The following is a 21,181-nucleotide window of genomic DNA, read 5'->3' as shown; positions in this document are numbered from 1 at the left end:
GTCGACTTTGCTCTAGATCCCAGCGTCCAACGTCACTACTTTCTTTGGTTTCTGCTCCTGAGGAAGAATGATATGCGATTGTTCCACAGACATTCATACGCCTCATTCAAAGAGTCCACAACAGATTTAAAGCCGTCATAAATGCGAAGGGTGGACACACCCCTTATTGACGTACACTAATGGGTGTGCGGATACTTTTGATCAGAAAGTGTATGTAGACTCTCAACAGCGAGAAAAGTATTTCCAAAAAAGCGAAATATTTTTACATATAACTCAAATTTAACTGTTGAAATGTCTTTTTAAAAGTATTTCGAATGTGGCCTCGTACGGAAGTGAAATGTAGACAATAACCTGCACAGGCGACAACAGAATAAAGGTTTTCAAAAGTGATGCTGTAGAAGAATGCTAAACAGTAGATGGGTAAATCGGGTAACTAATGAGGAGCTACTAAATGTAACTGGGGAGAAAAGAAATTTAGGATATAACTTGACTATAAGATGGGATAGGTTCATAGGATACGTTTTGAGGTTTCGAGAAATGTTTGATTCAGCAATGGAGGGAAATGCGTAGTATGTGTGTTTAATGCAGGAGTATTGCGGAGGGGGGGGGGGGGGGAGTAAAAATTACTGTGAGTTTGACTACACTAATCACGATCCTGTGAAGGTAGATGGCAAAAGTTACGCTCAGATGAAGTGACGTGTATAGGACAGAATGGCGTGGACAGCTGATTCAAAACATTCCTCGGAGTGAGGACCAAGCTACAATATGAGCTCTTCGTTGCATTAGAAACATGTATTTGTGATTTTGTAAAGAAAAGTGCTGTGAACACTTGCAAATGTTTGTTCCAGGACCGACGCGCTTATCCAGGCTACTATCCGCAGGAAGTTTAAAGACTGTACAGTGCTGACCATAGCCCACAGACTTAACACCATTATGGATTCTGATAAGGTCCTCGTGATGGATGCAGGAACTATGGTGGTAAGCTATGATGAATTAATTAAAGTAGCTCAAATAGTAGTCAGTATTTTAGAAACAGATGTCACTCTGATACATACTTCTAAACCAGTTAAATTAAAATTTTATTAACTGTCATACGTAATGCCACGTTACAGAATACTTATTTTCCTTACTGATCATGAAGAGGTCATTTTGCAATTTTATTTGCTTCCGTAATTGCTTCAAGTTCTACAGTGGCATGCCGTTAAGTTAATAGTAAGTAGGCAATGTACAATGTTTGGACCGTCCTGATACAGTAAGTTTCAACGTCGAAATTCTGTTACCCTGTATGTTAGAGAGACATAGATTTTAGGAAATATAATTACTTGCGATTTTGGAAGAGTAGTGAGAGAGCAGAGATAAAAGACAACCTTCAAGTTCATATCGGATTAGCCCAGATTGTAATCCACATTCGTAATAGATGATTGTAATTTGATCCTTGCATGGTTTCTTGAACAAACACACAACCAATTTCTTATTCTGCAGAAAGTTAAGGTAGTAGACAGTTTCTAATACCTTAGATGTCAAACTCTAATTTACTTTCTAGTTAACCTTCACACTTTATAAATTGTGGAAGTGCATTCTGACATCTTCAGCACCCAGAGGAATGTAGATAATTTGTAACAACATTCGACATTAGTATGCAACTGTCAAGTCTACCAATGCACGCTTTCCAACTGAAATTCAGCGTTTCAATGCAGCTTGGCACACTGCTCTTTCACCGACTTAGAGGCATCAACGTAAATAAATACACAGAATGACTACTTTCATTAAATGCATTAAGGCTATAGACACAGTACAGTACTCACCAAAAGTTTACAAACAAGTAGGACAACTTATTTTTGAGATGGCGCAGTAGCTAAATGGTTCAAATGGTTCTGAGCACTATGGGACTCAACTGCTGAGGTCATTAGTCCCCTAGAACTTAGAACTAGTTAAACCTAACTAACCTAAGGACATCACACACATCCATGCCCAGACTGTAGCGCCTAGAACCGCTCGGCCATCCTGGCGCAGTAGCTACAAGCCGTGGTATTAAAGAAGTGAAGTTATGGAATCAGTTACAGAGATCTCGTGCCAGACAGACTACAGAACATCCGAAGCCATTTTTAGCTGTCTGACGCGTGCAGTGTTTTGCTGGTAGATGTCATCGTGTGACGTCACCCCTCCGCAGCCGTCGTTCACGCTTCCAACTAAGGCCCGTGGTGTACCACAGTTGCCATTTTTCCATGCACGGTTACTTTAACCATGGCTGCACACGAACTGTTTAAAAATTTAGCCGTTTCATAAATGTTTCCGCACTTGGCCCGAAAACCAATAAACACGCAATGTTGGACGTACGATAAATAGCTCCGTTTCCGCATTACGACAACGACTGCACTGTTTTCTGCATCCCCTCGACTCGGTTTGTGTGTCCTCCACCGCTAGTGCTACCACTTGCCCTCTGTGAGAGGTGCTTGCACGTTGACGTCGAACACAGGCGGTGTACACAGTAATGTGACTGGACCGTGTAAAATGAATGAATTTCTATTAAATTTTATATTAAGCGCAGCCAATAGCGCTACTAGAAAAGGCAGCAGGGCACGACCTCTTACAGAAGAGTAAAACAAGACGCTCACAGAATTAGAGACTAGTATAACTAACATTTGTTGCAGGATCCCAGAACAAATTCTCAGTTATTATGACAGTCCTCGAGGAAAAGAAGCTTCCTTCAATGATTCAAGAAGTGCTCAGGTAAAACCAGTAGTGCGTACCAAAGCTCGCTTTATTCGTAGACAGTACCTTGCAAACAGGACGTGAAGGCTAAAAACTACATCTACATCTACATTTATACTCCGCAAGCCACCCAACGGTGTGTGGCGGGGGGCACTTTACGTGCCACTGTCATTACCTCCCTTTTCTGTTCCAGTCGCGTATGGTTCGCGGGAAGAACGACTGTCTGAAAGCCTCCGTGCGCGCTCGAATCTCTCTAATTTTACATTCGTGATCTCCTCGGGAGGTATAAGTAGGGGGAAGCAATATATTCGATACCTCATCCAGAAACGCACCCTCTCGAAACCTGGTGAGCAAGCTACATCGCGATGCAGAGCGCCTCTCTTGCAGAGTCTGCCACTTGAGTTTGCTAAACATCTCCGTAACGCTATCACGCTTACCAAATAACATTGTGACGAAACGCGTCGCTCTTCTTTGGATCTTCTCTATCTCCTCAGTCAACACGAGCTGGTACGGATCCCACACTGATGAGCAATACTCAAGTATAGGTCGAACGAGTGTTTTGTAAGCCACCTCCTTTGTTGATGGACTACATTTTCTAAGGACTCTCCCAATGAATCTCAACCTGGTACCCGCCTTACCAACAATTAATTTTATATGATCTTTCCACTTCAAATCGTTCCGCACGCATACTCCCAGATATTTTACAGAAGTAACTGCTACCAGTGTTTGTTCCGCTGTCATATCATCATACAATAAAGGATCCTTCTTTCTATGTATTCGCAATACATTACATTTGTCTATGTTAAGGGTCAGTTGCCACTCCCTGCACCAAGTGCCTATCCTCTGCAGATCTTCCTGCATTTCGCTACAATTTTCTAAAGCTGCAACTTCGCTGTATACTACAGCATCATCCGCGAAAAGCCGCATGGAACTTCCGACACTATCTAATAGATTTATATATATTGTGAAAAGCAATGGTCCCATAACACTCCCCTGTGGCACGCCAGAGGTTACTTTAACGTCCGTAGACGTCTCTCCAATGATAACAACATGCTGTGTTCTGTTTGCTAAAAACTCTTCAATCCAGCCACACAGCTGGTCTGATATTCCGTAGGCTCTTACATTGTTTATCAGGCGACAGTGCGGAACTGTATCGAACGCCTTCTAGAAGTCAAGGTTCAAAATGGTTCAAATTGCTCTGAGCACTATGGGACTGAACATCTATGGTCATCAGTCCCCTAGAACTCAGAACTACTTAAACCTAACTAACCTAAGGACGTCACACAACACCCAGTCATCACGAGGCAGAAGTCAAGGAAAATAGCATCTACCTGGGAGCCTGTATCTAATATTTTCTGGGTCTCATGAACAAATAAAGCAAGTTGGGTCTCACACGATCGCTGTTTCCGGAATCCATGTTGATTCCTGCAGAGTAGATTCTGGGTTTCCAAAAACGACATGATACGCGAGCAAAAAACATGTTCTAAAATTCTACAACAGATCGACGTCAGAGATATGGGTCTATAGTTTTGCGCATCTGCTTGACGACCCTTCTTGAAGACTGGGACTACCTGTGCTCTTTTCCAATCAGTTGGAACCTTCCGTTCCTCTAGAGACTTGCGGTACACGGCTGTTAGAAGGGGGGCAAGTTCTTTCGCGTACTCTGTGTTGAATCGAATTGGTATCCCGTCAGGTCCAGTGGACTTTCCGCTGTTGAGTGATTCCAGTTGCTTTTCTATTCCTTGGACTCTTATTTCGATGTCAGCCATTTTTTCGTTTGTGCGAGGATTTAGAGAAGGAACTGCAGTGCGGTCTTCCTCTGTGAAGCAGCTTTGGAAAAAGGTGTTTAGTATTTCAGCTTTACGCGTGTCATCCTCTGTTTCAATGCCATCATCATCCGGAGTGTCTGGATATGCTGTTTCGAGTCACTTACTGATTTAACGTAAGACCAGAACTTCCTAGGATTTTCTGTCAAGTCGGTACATAGAATTTTACTTTCGAATTCACTGAACGCTTCACGCATAGCCCTCCTTACGCTAACTTTGACATCGTTTAGCTTCTGTTTGTCTGAGAGGTTTTGGCTGCGTTTACACTTGGAGTGAAGCTCTCTTTGCTTTCGCAGTAGTTTCCTAACTTTGTTGTTGAACCACGGTGGGTTTTTCCCGTCCCTCACAGTTTTACTCGTATGTATCTGTCTAAAACGCATTTTACGATTGCCTTGAACTTTTTCCATAAACACTCAACATTGTCAGTGTCGGAACAGAAATTTTCGTTTTGATCTGTTAGGTAGTCTAAAATCTGCCTTCTATTACTCTTGCTAAACAGATAAACCTTCCTCCCTTTTTTTTATATTCCTATTAACTTCCATATTCAGGGATGCTGCAACGGCCTTATGATCACTGATTCCCTGTTCTGCACTTAAAGAGTCGAAAAGTTCGGGTCTGTTTGTTATCAGTAGGTCCAAGATGTTATCTCCACGTGTCGGTTCTCTGTTTAATTGCTCGAGGTAATTTTCGGATAGTGCACTCAGTATAATGTCACTCGATGCTCTGTCCCTACCACCCGTCCTAAACATCTGAGTGTCCCAGTCTATATCTGGTAAATTGAAATCTCCACCTAAGACTATAACATGCTGAGAAAATTTATGTGAAATGTATTCCAAATTTTCTCTCAGTTGATCTGCCACTAATGCTGCTGAGTCGGGAGGTCGGTAAAAGGAGCCAACTGTTAACCTAGCTCGGTTGTTGAGTGTAACCTCCACCCATAATAATTCACAAGAACTATCCACTTCTACTTCACCACAGGATAAACTACTACTAACAGCGACAAACACGCCGCCACCACCGGTTGCATGCAATCTATCCTTTCTAAACACCGTCTGTGCCTTTGTAAAAATTTCGGCAGAATTTATCTCTGGCTTCAGCCAGCTTTCTGTACCTATAACGATTTCAGCTTCGGTGCTTTCTATCAGCGCTTGAAGTTCCGGTACTTTACAAATGCAGATTCGACAGTTTACAATTGCAATACCGATTGCTGCTTGGCCCAAGCATGTCCTGACTTTGCCCCGCACCCTCTGAGGCTGCTGCCCTTTCTGTACTTGCCCGAGGCCATCTAACCTAAAAAAACGCCCAGTCCACGCCACACAATCCCTGCTACCCATGTAGCCGCTTGCTGCGTGTAGTGGACTCCTGACCTATCCAGCGGAACCCGAAACCCCACCACCCTATGGCGCAAGTCGAGGAATCTGCAGCCCACACGGTCGCAGAACCGTCTCAGCCTCTGATTCAGACCCTCCACTCGGCTCTGTACCAAAGGTCCGCAGTCAGTCCTGTCGACGATGCTGCAGATGGTGAGCTCTGCTTTCATCCCGCTAGCGAGACTGGCAGTCTTCACCAAATCAGATAGCCGCCGGAAGCCAGAGAGGATTTCCTCCGATCCATAGCGACACACATCATTGGTGCCGACATGAGCGACCACCTGCAGATGGGTGCACCCTGTACCCTTCATGGCATCCGGAAGGACCCTTTCCACATCTGGAATGACTCCCCACGGTATGCACACGGAGTGCACATTGGTTTTCTTCCCCTCTCTTGCTGCCATGTCCCTAAGAGGCCCCATTACGCGCCTGACGTTGGAGCTCCCAACTACCAGTAAGCCCACCCTCTGCGACCGCACGGATCTTGCAGACTGAGGGGCTACCTCTGGAACAGGACAAGCAGCCATGTCCGGCCGAAGATCAGTATAGATTAGATTCTGTCTTTCGAAAGGCGTCCAACTCGACGCCACATCATCGACCGATTAACAGCATATGTCGATTAAGAATATGTTCTTACATACAGGATGAGCCCGCATACCACCGATAGAAGTTCGAAGGCTGTTTAGGTATATTTTTTTATTTTTGTATAAGGGACTCGCGTTTTCCGGTGACTATTTATAGAGTAATAATGTAATTACGATTTATTCTATTTTTATTACCAGTCACCTTTGTTAGATGCAGAAACGTAGTAAAGTCGTCGCCACACATGGGGGTATTTCATGCAAAATGTTGGCCGAAGTGAGTGTTTGGTATTTTCTGTAGTGTGAGACACTGGAGAACATATTTGTAGGATAATAATGTATTTGCATACTTTACAACATGAAATAAACAAAATTATTGTATTTTTCTTAATTTCATCGTCTCTTGGCTACAATAAAATGCTTCTGGTCTTGTTCATGTTAGCAGTCTGTTTCTATTTGGGTTCCTCTTCATCGTCATTGCCAGATTCAGGGACCTGCCTAATCCATCCATCTTCCTTTAAGAAAGACTTGCTGGTTGTCTTTGGCTTTAGACTCATACCTGTTTTTAATAGAACAGATGTCAATCGCAGCCATTTTATTATGTCCAGGTTGCGTTCTTCCCGTGACAATTTTCTGCCAAACGTCTGTCTGTACAGACAAAAGCGCTTGTAGTGGGCCTCGGCTGCTTCTTCTGATAAACTGCACATGCGTAAGAGGCCATGTTCAATGACATCTTTTGTACATTAGGAGACATGGTATGCCATGAATATAAATCAATATAGATTCTTGCTATTTCAACAGTATGAGCAGAAAATTTGTCTGTCTCTCCTGTGTACACAGGAAATAGCTTCTACAACAACCCCGAAACGATAGATGAGTTGCAGATCTACATCTGTTGCATCTGCTAATGTTTCCGCGTTTACAAAAAGTCTTCTACTGGTAATTCCATCATTGCTATTTCCATAGCCTTGCTTGGGAACGTCTCCAGTTAATCCCAATCGATTTATAAACTTTTCTCGTGTGACCTTTTTCTTCTCTTAAACAAGTTTATTTCCTCTTTTGAACAGATTTGGCACTCTTTGAGGTTTTTTGTAGGGCCAATGCTATAAAAATTCTAAATATCTAATTTCGGGCATGGGATACAGATAGACCGAACTGAAGAGCTTCTATATTACTACTTTCGCTTTTGACAAGTCACTGTAGCCTTGCAAATGTAGCATTTCGTTGTCGATGTTAGCTCTATTGCTGCAGTGCTCACCTTTACATCTACCATAGTCATCAGTAATGTCTATTTCTTGGATAAATCACCCTCTGCTCTCGCAATTGTTGCTACTTGTAATGTTTTATTTTGCCAGTTGATATAACGAATTTATTCATTTGCAACATCAGCTGTTTCATGAATAAATCTAATTTTCATTGGTCTGCAATAGCGAGGAGACGATGGTGTAGGAATTGTCCAAACAATTAAATCTTTATTCGTGTGATCAATAACTTGGAGAGGCACTAAAGATGACTAAAATCTGTTTGCATCAGAAGAATGGGTGTTTCCAAATTTTTGTTTAAACCGTATTTGCTGTGGAACATCACTAACTCACTTGCAGATTAGTTCCAATACATTTATGTCATCATTCGGAATATCATTTAAAGCCTCTTACAAATATGATATTATTTGCTTATACGTTTGGTTAAGCAAGGCACGTGTGCCAGTCACCTGGTGGACTGTTGTAGGGTAGCACCGTCTTTAAGCCACTTGAAGGATACTGTAACAGGGATAGACCTTATTAGCTCTTTCGATAATTTCGTATCGTTTCCCTGTCAGCGAGCGAGAGTTGCACAAAGACTGACAAGGCTTGGATATGTAAAAGTCGTTTTTGTTTTTTTGTAAGTCTCTACGCCGCGGATCTAATGCATGTCTGTAGCTTCTCGTGTAGGAGTTGAACCACTTTGGAACCCTGAGCATTTCCAGATTCTAGGAGCTTCGGGGACGGTTCAGCGTTACTTCATTGTGCCCCTTTTCCATTGGATGCACTGAACCCATACATGAGTTGCGTATCCGGCAGACAAAATTGTCCAGACCATCCAGGATGCCCTCCTCCGACTACAGCGACTGGGGAAGGTTGTAGCTTTCTGCTGGGTTCCGGGGCATGTTGGCATTGCTGGGAATGAAAGGGCAGATCTTGCAGCCAAGGAGGCGTGTCTCGCCCCACAAGTATCTCAGTGTGCTATCCCCTTGCACGCACTTACCTCGCTGTTGAGCTCACGGGTCATGCGTCGGTGGGAGGATGAGTGGCTGGAAGTGACTGACAATAAGCTCCGTTTAGTCAAGCCCACAACGCGTGTGTGGTGTACTTCCTTTCAGCCCCATCGACGGGACGAGGTTCTCCTCACTAGGCTTCGAATAGGCTACAGCCCTATGACGCATGGCTTCCTGCTCCGGCGAGAGGACCCTCCAATGTGTGGTGCTTGCGGCGTCCAGGTCACTGTGCGCCACGTTTTATTGGATTGCGTTTTATTTTCTGACCAGCGGGTCGCGGCTGACTTGCCAGCGGACCTGCCGTCTCTTTTAGGCAACACTCGGACGAATGTGGTTAAAGTTTTAAAGTTCTGTGCCCTGTCAAATGTTTTTACAAAGATTTTAGGGAGAGGATTTTAATTTGCTCACTGTGTGACAAGCTCGCCCATATTTTATATAAGTGGCCAGCCAATAACAATTTCCTGTGACATTCTTGTTGCTATGTTTCCCCTTTCCTTAGGTTTTACTTCCTTATGTAGCATTTTCCTTCTTTTCCTGCTTTCTTTGAGTGTGTGCTTTAGTTTTCTTAGGTCTGTCCACATTCGTTCCTTTTAATGTGTGTCAGGGCGCTGATGACCTCGATGTTGAGCGCCCATAAGCCCCAACACACCACCACCACCACCACGTATCAGCCAACTCTTCATCAGTAAATCTAACGACACTTCCACACACTGATGTTACAAAAGTCACGGGACAGCGATATGCAACAAATACAGATGGTGCTAGTATCGCGTATACAAGGTATAAAAGGGTATTGCATTCTCAGAGCTGTCATTTGTACACAGGTGATTCGGGTGAAAAAGTTTCCGACAGGCTTATGGCCGCACGACGGGAATTAACAGACGTTGAATGCGGCAAGAGTGTGCCGAGAATACAAAATGTTAGGCATTACCTCTCACCACGGACAACGCAGTGGTGTTTGTGTAGAGTTGTCAGTGCTAAGTCTGCGTGACATAACCGCAGAAATCATTGTGGGACGTAGGACGAACGTATACGTTAGGACAGTGTGGCGAAATTTGGCGTTAATGGGCTGTGGCAGCAGACGACCGACGCGAGTGCCTTTGCTAACAACCCGCCATCGCCTCCAGAGCCTCTCGTGGCCTCGTGACCATATCGATTGGACACTAGACGACTTGAAAACCATGGCCTGGTCATATGAGTCCCGTTTTCAGTTGGTAAGAGCCGATAGTAGGGTTCAAATGAGTCGCAGACCCCAGGGAGCAATGAACCCAAGTTGTGAGCAAGGCGATGTGCAATTTGGTGGTGGCCCCGTAATGGTGTGCGCTGTGTTTACATGGAATGATGGAAGAAATAGGGTCCTGTGTCAAACTGAACCGATCATTGACTGGAAATGGTAATTTTCGGGCATTTGGAGGCCATTTGCAACGATTCATGGACCTCATGATCCCAAAGAACGGTGGATTTTATGTGGATGACAGTGCGCCATGATACCGGGCCACAGTTGCTTACGATTGATTTGAAGAACATTCTGGACAGTTCTAGCCAATGATTTGACCGCCCAGATCGCCCGACATGAATCCCATAGAACATTTATGGGACACAATCGAGAGGTCAATTTGTGCATAATATTCTGCACCGGCTACATTTTCGCAGTTATGGACGTCTATAGAGGCAGCATGACCCAGTGTTTCTGCAGTTGGCCTCAGACGAATTGCTGAGTCAATGCGACGTCTATTTGCTGTATTACGCCGGAAAAAAAGAGGTCCGACACTATATTAGGAGGCACCCATGACTTGTGTCACCTCAGTGTTTATCACACTAACGCACCCTACGGGTCGAAAGTTTTCGATCACATATCAGAACTATGGGTTTCTGGTTAAAACAGGGGTTTCGTTTTGAATTTTCTATCATATCTCCGTTATGATAGTAAAACAACTATAAACATGTAATAACTAAGAGACTCTGTTGTGCATCTGACTGGCTGTCCGCATAGATGGGCACTGGTGAGTATTCATAAAAACACATGTGCCTCTACGAAAGACGGTTTCATGCGAATAGACCTCATCCCTTCAGCTGTCTACCTAGCAATTGGTTACCAGTAGCTTACTGTATACTGTGTGCATCTAGCAGTGTGTTTGCATACCTAATCAAGTTTATACCATATGACCGCCTAATGGGACGTAAGTACGAAATTGGAAATGAAAAAGTGCTACAACGAACTGTAATTGTAGCTCTGCGTCAGGAAGGCTATTCTACTAGGAAAACAGCAACAAAAGTTGGCGTAGGCAAATCTACGGTGGTATAGTACATTGCAGCGGTTCAACAAAACTGGTACGAATGCTAATGTTTCGAAATCAGGAAGACCCCGAGAAACATCATACAGGGAAGATCAGTTCGTGCAGAACAGACTAAACGATAGAGGACCCGTACCGCACCTGACATTATCGAGAATGTGGATAGTATGCGAGTAGCTCCAATCTCTGAACAGTGCAACGCCGTCTTCGTGAAGAATGTCTAAATTGGTGCATAGCAGCCAAAAAATCTACATTACGCAAACAAACTAAAGTGAAAAGATTGCAGTGGGCACAGCAGCATAAAATCTGGAGTGTACAGCAATGATCACGGATGAATATAAGTCTGAAGGAATTGTAAGCCATCGTCGAATGTTTGTCGGCTTCATGGAGAACGTATGAAGAGTCAGTCAGTGTGTGACGGCGAACGGCGGTGGAACGTCAGTCGTGGTATGTGGATGCTACGCGGGTGATGATGTCGGTGATCTAGTGAGAATTAACAGAACGTTACAGAACGAAGGATGTCACAGGATACTGATCAACAACGCCGTTGCACCTTGCAAGAGACTTATTGGTCGAGGGTTTGTTCCGTAGCAAAACAATGACCCCAAACACGCTACTAAATTCTGTAGAGGATATGTCAATAGAAAAGAGAAATGTGGGGAACTGAAGAATGTGATATGGCCAAGTCAGTCACCTGACTTATAGGCCGCTGAGTTCCAGTGTAATGAACTTGACTTGAGGTCATCAATGCTGAAGATCTGTGGAAAATTTACGGGTGTCTTGGACTGCAGTATCTACAAAACACTACGAAGTGTTGTCTCCAGAATTCCAAGACTTTCTGCAGCTGTTCTGAGGGGGAAGGGTGAATGCTTAGGAGCAGCTAAGATCTAAACCACACTTTATTGTACTTAATGACGGAGCAAATATTTATTTTGTTGGGATATTTAGCAGGTATGTTGAAATAAAGTACATGGTTTTTAACATACGTGATCCAAAACTTACAACCGATAGTGTACAGCTAACACCACCCGAAAAATAAACATTTCTTATTGCAAACTTGAGGAACTGGAGTAAATTGGAGCATTCTTTCGTCAACAGCAGATACTATGAGTCAACGAAACAAGAAAGTTTGTAGTGGTGTGTCGATGTTTTCATTGGAAAACAAATACAAAGACAAACGAGCGTAAGAAATGAAGCGGAAAGCAATTACTCTGCAACGAGCCATTGAGGAACACTGACTCCCTGTACCAAAATACTGAGAAAATATCAATAAATAACTACCATAATTTTATCAGTGGATTTCAAGTTCACCAAATTTGTTCGAAGAAGATGTAACTAATCAAGTCCAATATTTTATGCTGGATGGCAAATGTTGAACAGAAACGAAACCATCGAAAGTGTTCAGAGTACATAATAAAGATTCCTCTGACAGAGTCAACGGAACGAACAGATTGTCCACAGACGATGCTGAAATTTACAGTAACTTACCGTCACTGAATGATTGTAATCAACCGCAGAGTGCTGTATACTGTGCTTCCGTTTAGTATAATGAGTGACAGCTTTCTTTAAATATGGACAAGTATATGTTCTAGTTGTATACAAGAGCCGGCCGGTGTGGCCGTGCGGTTCTAGGCGCTTCAGTCTGAAAGCGTGTGACCGCTACGGTCGCAGGTTCGAATCCTGCCTCGGGCATGGATGTGTGTGATGTCCTTAGGTTAGTTAGGTTTAGGTAGTTCTAAGTTCTAGGGGACTGATGACCACAGATGTTAAGTCCCATAGTGCTCAGAGCCATTTGAACCATTTTTTGTATACAAGATTGGTGGTAAACTTCGAGAGACCGTTTAGAAGTAGCGTTGAAACTATGTGAAGGAGGATGAACTAGTAAATTCGGTAATAGCGGACACGAAAAGTATAAATTTATTGGGATACTTTTTGGAAAGGTTGATGAACCTGTAAAGGACATCACATACGAAACGGTGAGACGTTTAAATAAAAAATAAAAGAATGGTGACGTTGGATTTTTATTATAATGTTCGCCTGCCTCTCCGTTTCAGTGGGTTTCGTAAAATTCCCTACCCGTCTTGCAGAAATGCCAGCTTCTATCAGTACCACAATTTATGAGCGTATGTCTTTTCACTTTCCTAGCATCACTGACTTTGGTTTGATTACCTCGCGTCTTCTACAGTTGTCTCGTAGCTATCGTACCTATTGAAGTGGCAGTGTGGTAGAAAATCCAGTGCTACGAAATAAAGTTATCAAAACATAGTGCGCTAATTGCATTATTCATCAACGTTTAGCGGTAATGAGGAAACGCAAGCAAGAACCTGATTGTGTTCATTTGTTAAATCGAATTCCGCAGAGGCTAACTATGTTCAGAGCACTGCAGCAAGACACCATCTGATGATTCACAGTGTTAGAAGATGTTCAAAACTTCACACGACCATTCACCAAGGCACTATTCAACACGACAAATTATTTTCGGTAACTCTTTACACTGTACCGTCCAAAGAGCATGCTGTACTTGATATAAAATTGCTATTGAGTTATTACACACAAACGGTTTCCGAGGTATAGTTAACTGTGATGAATAAGTACGGGGATCGTTTTCCACTCGACCGCCCCGACACGTGTTGCCTTCCTCGTACCCTGTAGAAGACTCTTAGCGAGTCAAAGTAACACTTTGGCGCCTGCTTATTCAGTTCGCACTGCTGACTGGCCCATCGTCTTTCTCTAGTAACGACTAAGTTAAAGTGTTCTCATTTACGTCTTCGCTTTCGTTAATGGCTATATGAAATTATTATTAACCTTCCATCAGTGCAACAAATGTTGACGGTATGGCTGGGCTGGCCCCGGCGGAGGTTCGAGTCCTCCCTCGGGCATGGATGTGTGTGTTTGCCCTTAGGATAATTTAGGTTAAGTAGTGTGTAAGCTTAGGGACTGATGACCTTAGCAGTGAAGTTCCATGAGATTACACACATTTGAACATTTTTGGTATGGCTGGAGGAACATAGCAACGTTCGAATAATAAACCTACGCTCTGAAACCGCCTGCCGGACAAATCAGTGCACAGTACTCTCACCTTACCTTGCTGCTCCTGGAATGTTCTTGTCCGACTGATAGCAAGTACAATTAATATAAAAATATAATGTGGGTGAAAAATAAGGCAAAAACGCCAGAACGGTTATGGAGCCAAATGTCAGACGTTTGAATTACTTATCAAAAAGTCTTGACATCAAATATGTGAAGAATTCTGACAAGAAACGCACTTATGCCCTTGTAATGAGTATTAAGAAGTGTTTAACGGAGATGCTCATGGAACGTAAGAATTAATCCTTAGAAAAACCATTTGTCGCGAAACCTCGTCGTGCAAAGAAACGGTATTCAACGAAGACTACGCAACCGTTGTGCTCTCAGCATTATGGTCTGTATGCCGCGCAGCAGTTACGAGAACAAGATAGACTGGTGTCCGTACCAGAGCACAAGGACAATTATTTTTCCCTATTTCCATGCACGGAAGGTACACGACAGAAATTCATTGATATTGGTATGAACTGGTCCTACAGGATACATTGGCTTCGGCAGTAAGCTACGTGTGTGGATGTGCAAGTACCTTCGTTCACAGTTTTGGCAGTGAGTGATTAATCGTGATGGTCCTGCTCTACGATCACTTTGATCCTCAGACGTGAGAACTGTGGACTTCTCTTTCAGGGCCATCTGATTTGCCCAATATGCAGACTGTAGTCGATAATCGTTTGGAACTGGGTTCTTGGGTTCTCGACAGCGTCTTGATTTACTAGTGCGTGTATTAACAGTCTAGGAAACGCATGTGTACGTTTTGTCGACGTAGTGGTCGACATTTTGAACAGGTACAGTGCAGATGATGGGCAGGATCATAACAGAAATGTATTATATGTATATTTGTCATACGTACGAGGTAGGCATATTTTGACGTGTGTTCTGCCTTTACTTGATACAATTTCATTACACGAGTATGCGGCCGTCAGTATGTAATGAATGTCATGCTACCAGAAACGTTATACTAAAAATACAATTTGTTGATAAGGAAGCATAAAAGGTCATGTGTTTCCTGTATAAAAACACAAAGGAAACGTTTCGGATCAAAGTACATCGGCAGGTTCCACAAAAATACACACTATTTCTGTCGGATTACTTCTTTACTCTGTGGTCCTGCATTATCGAATAATGTCTTCCATCGTCACATTTGTGTTTCGATCACTTTTCATCAACAAATTCTTGCAGTTCTGTAATTCTCCTGAGCGAACGGTTCATTGCTTGGACATAATCACATTTGTATTATGTAACAATTTCATATTCCAGGAATACGACCATCCACATATACTGCTGAGAAATCCATCTGGCTTCCTGTCCAGACTTGTGGAAGAAACGGGCACTGCGATGGCAGAACAGCTAAGAGGTGTTGCAAAGCAGGTGAGAGTCTTAATCGGGCAGACGATACTTTGTCGATGTAAACGTGTAATGTATTCTTAACATTCGTGAGATCTGCACCTATAAAAGTACTTCACCTTTTTTTTCAGAGCTACGACGAATTACATGGTCTACAGGAAGACTTGGCAGAAGAACAAATTACAATGCTGTGAATCCTCGTTCATCACTTCCCTCTCTAGACCGACGTCTGTCTTAGAGATTTCGCATCAGCACTGAATCTCAGAAAGCGTATCTGAGCATCTATTGAGGAAGTGAAAACTACCAGTGATCTCAGTGACTGACGGAGAGCTGTATTTATTTCATGTGAAGTGTATTATAGAGGACATATTGCTCGTTACTACAGTGTCCCAGCACAGCAGAGTGAAGACTTGGCGGAGAAGCTGGTAATTAGATGCCCTCTACCGGTTCCAAAGAGTGGTATCAAGTGATCTTCCTGGCAATGGGGTTCCCATTACTGTTAAACAACCACTGTAGGGACAAACAGTTTCGGAATGATGGTTGTAAAATGTTATATACTTGATTACTTACTCCTGCGCCAATTATACACTTTACAGACCAAACAAATTTGTCCAATAATTTCCTTTTACTTTCTGTGATAAGTAAATATACCAGAAGTTTTTATATTACTGAGGCACCGATGGATGGTATTACTCGCAAAGAGTCAGTAAGTTGATTACAGTTGACAGTAAAAAAAAATGGATCGAAGAAACGAAATGTCCATAAAATGATAACTAAAAACCATGACATAATTGTAAGAACTGGCTTATGTGAACTCAGTAGGTTTTGTGTAAATTATATGAGAATAAGCAGTCAATTCTGTTTAAAGCTTAACTATGCTGCAAAAATGTTATGCGAAGCACTCCATTTTTCATACTTGTGCAAAAATTACCAGAAATTTGTCGCTATGTCTATGATATTTAAATATAAAAATGGCTAATATTTTACAGCTTGCAAAAGAAATGGGCAATGGTTATCGCATGTTTTATTGTAACTAATGTTGGAGTAGACACGCTGTTTAAGGCAACAGACTCGTTTTATGGAGAAATCGGGTTCAACTTTCAGTTCTGGTTTCCAGATTTAGGTCTTGCGTGGATTCTCTAAATCACATGGGACTGCAAGAATGAAGACACCACGTTCATTTCCTGCATCATATTTGTTCATTCCGAACTTGTCCTCCATGTACAATATATGATCAAAAGTATCCGGACACCCCCAAAACCATACGTTTTCATATTAGGTGCATTGTGCTGCCACCTATGCCAGGTACTTCATAACATATTAGACATCGTGAGAGAGCAGAATGATGCGCTCCGCCAATTTTACAGACTTCGAATGTCGTCAGGTGATTGGGTGTCACTTGTGTCATTCGTCTGTACGCAAAATTTCCACACTCCTCAACATCCCTAGGTCCATTGTTTCCGATGTGATATGAACTGGAAACGTTAAGGGACACGTACAGCACAAACGCGTGAAGGCTGACCTGACCTGTTGACTGATGGAGACCGCCGACAGTTGAAGAGGATCGTAATGTGTAATAGGCAGACATCTATCCAGACCATCGCACAGGAATTCCAAACTGGTTCAGGATCCACTGCAAGTACTATGAAAGTTAGGCGGGAGGTGAGAAAACTTGGATTTCATGAACGAGCGGCTGCTAATAAGTCACACATCACACCGGTCAATGCCAAACGACGCTTGAACAGTAGAAAAACGTTGTGTGGACTGACGAATCACAGTAGACAATGTGGCGATCCGATGGCAGGGTGTGGATATGGCGAATTCCCGGTGAACGTCATCTGCCAGCGTTTGTAGTGCCAACGGTAAAATTCGGAGGCGGCGGTGTGACGGTGCGTTCATGTTTTTCGTGGAGGGGACTTGCACCCATTGTTGTTTTGCGTGGCACTGTCACAGAACAGGCATACACTGATGTTTTAGGCACCTTATTGGTTCCCGCTGTTGAAGAGCAAATCGGGGATTGCGATTGCATCTTTCAACACAATCGAGCGCTTGTTCATAACACGCGGCCTGTGGTGGACGACAACAACATCCCTGTAATGGACTGGTTTGCACAGAGCCCTGACCTGAATTCTATAGAACACCTTTGGGATGTTTTGGAACGCCGACTTCGTGCCAGGGCTCACCGACCGACATCAATACGTCTCCTCAGTGCAGCACTCCGTCAAGAATGGACTGCCATTCCCCAAGAAACCTTCCAGCACCTGATTGAACGGCCGGCCGGTGTGGTCGAGCGGTTCTAGGCGCTTCAGCCTGAAAACGCGTGACTACTAGGGTCGCAGGTTCGAATCCTGCCTCGGGCATGGATGTGTGTGATGTCCTTAGGTTAGTTAGGTTTAACTAGTTCTAAGTTCTAGGGGACTGATGACATCAGATGTTAAGTCCCATAGTGCTCAGAGCCATTTGAACCATTTGAACCTGATTGAACGTATGCCTGTTAGAGTGGAAGCTGTCATCAAGGCTAAGGGTGGGTCAACACCATATTGAATTCCGGCATTACCGATGGAGGGCGCCATGAACTTGTAGGTCATTTTCAGCCAGGTGTCCGGATACTTTTAATCACATAGTCTATAGTGTCAGCGACGTAGATGGGATGTTAATTTATAATTTCCTTTCTTCTTTTATTCCTTCAGAATTTTAACAAGCCCGTTTCAAATAACCACAGCTGTTTCCAATAACTAAATCGTCATAAGTCATCTATTCGTCATGTTCCTACATCACACGTGTAATTTTCTCGACACTGGAGCAGTGAACAGTTATGAAGCTCACACAGCAAAATATCATACGAACCTTCACACATACATACTGTGTGTAATGAAACTTATGTCTGGAAGGTAAGAGGTGTGCGATGTAAAAGTCTAACATCTTGATCAACGATTATCCTTTAGAACACAACGAAGCGGAGTTGGTTATATTAGACACTCGCCGAAAGTAAAATAAGTCGACCGGTTCTAGGCGCTACAGTCTGGAACCGCGCGACCGCTACTGTCGCAGCTTCGAATCCTGCCACGGGCATGGGTGTGTGTGATGTCCTTAGTTTAGTTAGGTTTAAGTAGTTCTAAGTTCTAGGGGACTGATGACCTCAGAAGTTAAGTCCCATAGTGCTAAGAGCCATTTGAAGCATTTTTTAAAATAAGTCGTAAACAAAATATTAAACTGTACCTGTGGATGTAGCGCTGTAAAAACCAACATGACTAAAAGCACTACTAAGTGGCTTTCATCACCACACTAATTTAATTGTATACAAAAATTATTAGTATCCTCGTCAGTTTTGTTAAAACTACTACCAACTCTTATCTGCACTACCACAGATGTTGTTGGAAAACCTTTATTTTGAACTGTCTTTTATAAATTTCCTACGCTGTTCTCACTCCCAGACGAGTTCTGTTTAATTCCTTCCTCTTCCTGTAAGATTTTATCGCAACAACGTTTCATTTCCGCTTTCCCTTGTTTACACTCAGTAGCTTCGGATTCAATATTTTGATCCAAGCGTTCGATCGTTTCCCTTATGACATTTTCAAATTTTTTCAGTTTTTCATTTAATTCAAAATCTGTTACTTTAAATCTCTTTTCACTTCGTCTTTAAATTTCCCAAAAACTTTATTTAGTTCTAACTTAGATCAGAAATTTTCTTTTCTAACAAAGCTTCCATTTTCTGTTTACGGTCTTTCAAATTTTGCTCGAGATTTTCTTATGTATCTTATTGTCTCTTTACCCATTCTCTTTTCTGATTTTCTCGTTCCCTTTTGTGCTTCTGATACACTAACAGCTTCTGCCTCTTTGCTAACAGCTTCTATCCCGAGTTCGAGTCTCGGCCCGCACACAATTTTAATCTACCAGGAAGTTTCATATCAGCGTACACTCCGTTGCAGAGTCAAAATCTCATTCTGGAGCTTCTATCTTTCCACTCATTTTTTCTGTTCTTCTGTCCGTCTTCCATTTCTTTTCCCCTTTTTCTGCAACGCAGATATACTTTATACTCCTCCCTTCTCATCTGCTTCTTTTCTGATATCTGCTTCTAATTTGACGACTAACACTTTTCCTACATTCTCCATAACAGCTCCTTTTTCTTTCTTTCCAATTTCTCATATCTGGAAGCTAGCTATACACTCCTCATCTCTAATCGTCATTTTGTAGACTCAGTAACAAAAAACGATGCTAAATAAAATATACCACCCACTATATTTCGAATCACTTATAAGAGGACTGAAAGATTATGTCAAGATAACATTAAAAGAACACTGTCCTGTCAATACACGGTACCATAACTGTCATAAAATGCCGTTTTACTGTCCTGTCACGGAACTGTGTCAAATGTGAAGAAAACTGTTCTAAGAGGCCTATTTTGCGAACTTTTGACCTTGAATTTATCTCAACATGTGACTTGAATAAACGTAACCATGTCAATTTCCATTACTGTAAACTCATGTGAACCCTATCTCTACTAAATTTATTGGGGTGAATTGTATCAGAAGCTAGTTAGCAAACCAAAAAATATATGTAGTGCATCGCATACAATAACAAAACAGATTTTATTATTGCTCAACTGTAACAACGAAAAACAAATAAACCCGAATTAGATCCTGGGTGTGCTATAATATGACGATCAGTAGAATGTAGAAATAGTCCTAGTTGTAGACAATTCTCAAATTTAAATTTCCCACGTATTTCGTGCGCTGCACCAACAGTGAACTAGTATCCTTGTTACTACTGGTCGGTTCTCTTAAACTAATGGCAGAAGCCATCGAACGTGTAACGTATTGCATATAACAGCAAAACATGTAAATGTGCCTGTTAAAAACATGACACAACACAAACACATACAGAAACAACAGCTCCAAAAGATACTACAAAGCACATGCAATAACAGTACAATATAATAAAAGAGAAAGATGAAGGTTGCGAATAGCAATGACAAGTGCTAAAGAAAGATTAAGAACGTCAACACAAATGATGAACATTCGCTCCGAAAAATTAGATTAATTCATGGAAAAATCAACGATGGCCAAAGTTCGTTTAAAAAAAAAAAGAAATGTTACAACTGGGACTGTTAAACTACACACATCAAAAAAAGTTTTGCGTCACCCCGGTTCCCAGAACTCCTGAAGATAGACGTTGACTGTGGACACGCCTTAGACACACTGTCCAGCGACTGCAGAAAGGTGGAGGTTCCCTGCTGTTTTCGGGTTGCATTATGTGGGGCCGACGTACACTGCTGGTCGTCATGGAAGGCGCCGTAATGGCTGTACGATACGTGCATACCATTCTCCGAACGATAGTGCAACCATATCGGCAGCATATTTGCGAGGCATACGTCTTCAAGGACGACGATTCGCTCCCCCATCCTGCACATCTTATGAAAGACTTCCTTCGGAATAACGACATCGCTCAACTAAAATGGACAGCATGTTCTCGAGATATGAACCCCATCGAACATGCCTTGGCTAGATTGAAAAGGACTATTTATGGACGATGTGACCCGCCAAGCACTCTGAGGAATCTACGCCGAATCACCGTTGAGGAGTGGGACTGTCTGGACCAACAGTGCATTGATGAAGTTATGGACAAAATGCCACGAAGAATACAGGCATGCATCAATGCAAGAGGACGTGCTATTGGGTATTATAGGTACTGATGTGTACAGCAATCTGGACGACCCCTA

General features: G+C 42.6%; 1 protein-coding gene across 1 annotated transcript in view; it reads left to right on the top strand.

Annotated features, from left to right (window-relative positions):
* Positions 1–15,941, top strand: part of LOC126456436 (ATP-binding cassette sub-family C member 4-like) — a 130,218-nt gene extending 114,277 nt beyond the window's left edge. The window contains exons 23-25 of the mRNA XM_050092186.1: positions 849–978; positions 15,376–15,486; positions 15,594–15,941. Of these exons, the coding sequence (XP_049948143.1) occupies positions 849–978; positions 15,376–15,486; positions 15,594–15,656 (304 nt within the window). The 3' untranslated portion in view covers positions 15,657–15,941. The remainder of the gene's footprint in view (positions 1–848; positions 979–15,375; positions 15,487–15,593) is intronic.
* Positions 15,942–21,181: the final 5,240 nt, after the last annotated feature.

Source organism: Schistocerca serialis, chromosome 2 (genome assembly GCF_023864345.2).
Source record: "Schistocerca serialis cubense isolate TAMUIC-IGC-003099 chromosome 2, iqSchSeri2.2, whole genome shotgun sequence".
Classification (NCBI taxonomy): domain Eukaryota; kingdom Metazoa; phylum Arthropoda; class Insecta; order Orthoptera; family Acrididae; genus Schistocerca; species Schistocerca serialis.
The sequence above is the reverse complement of the archived record's forward strand: the minus strand, read 5'-3'. Positions and strand labels throughout refer to the sequence as shown.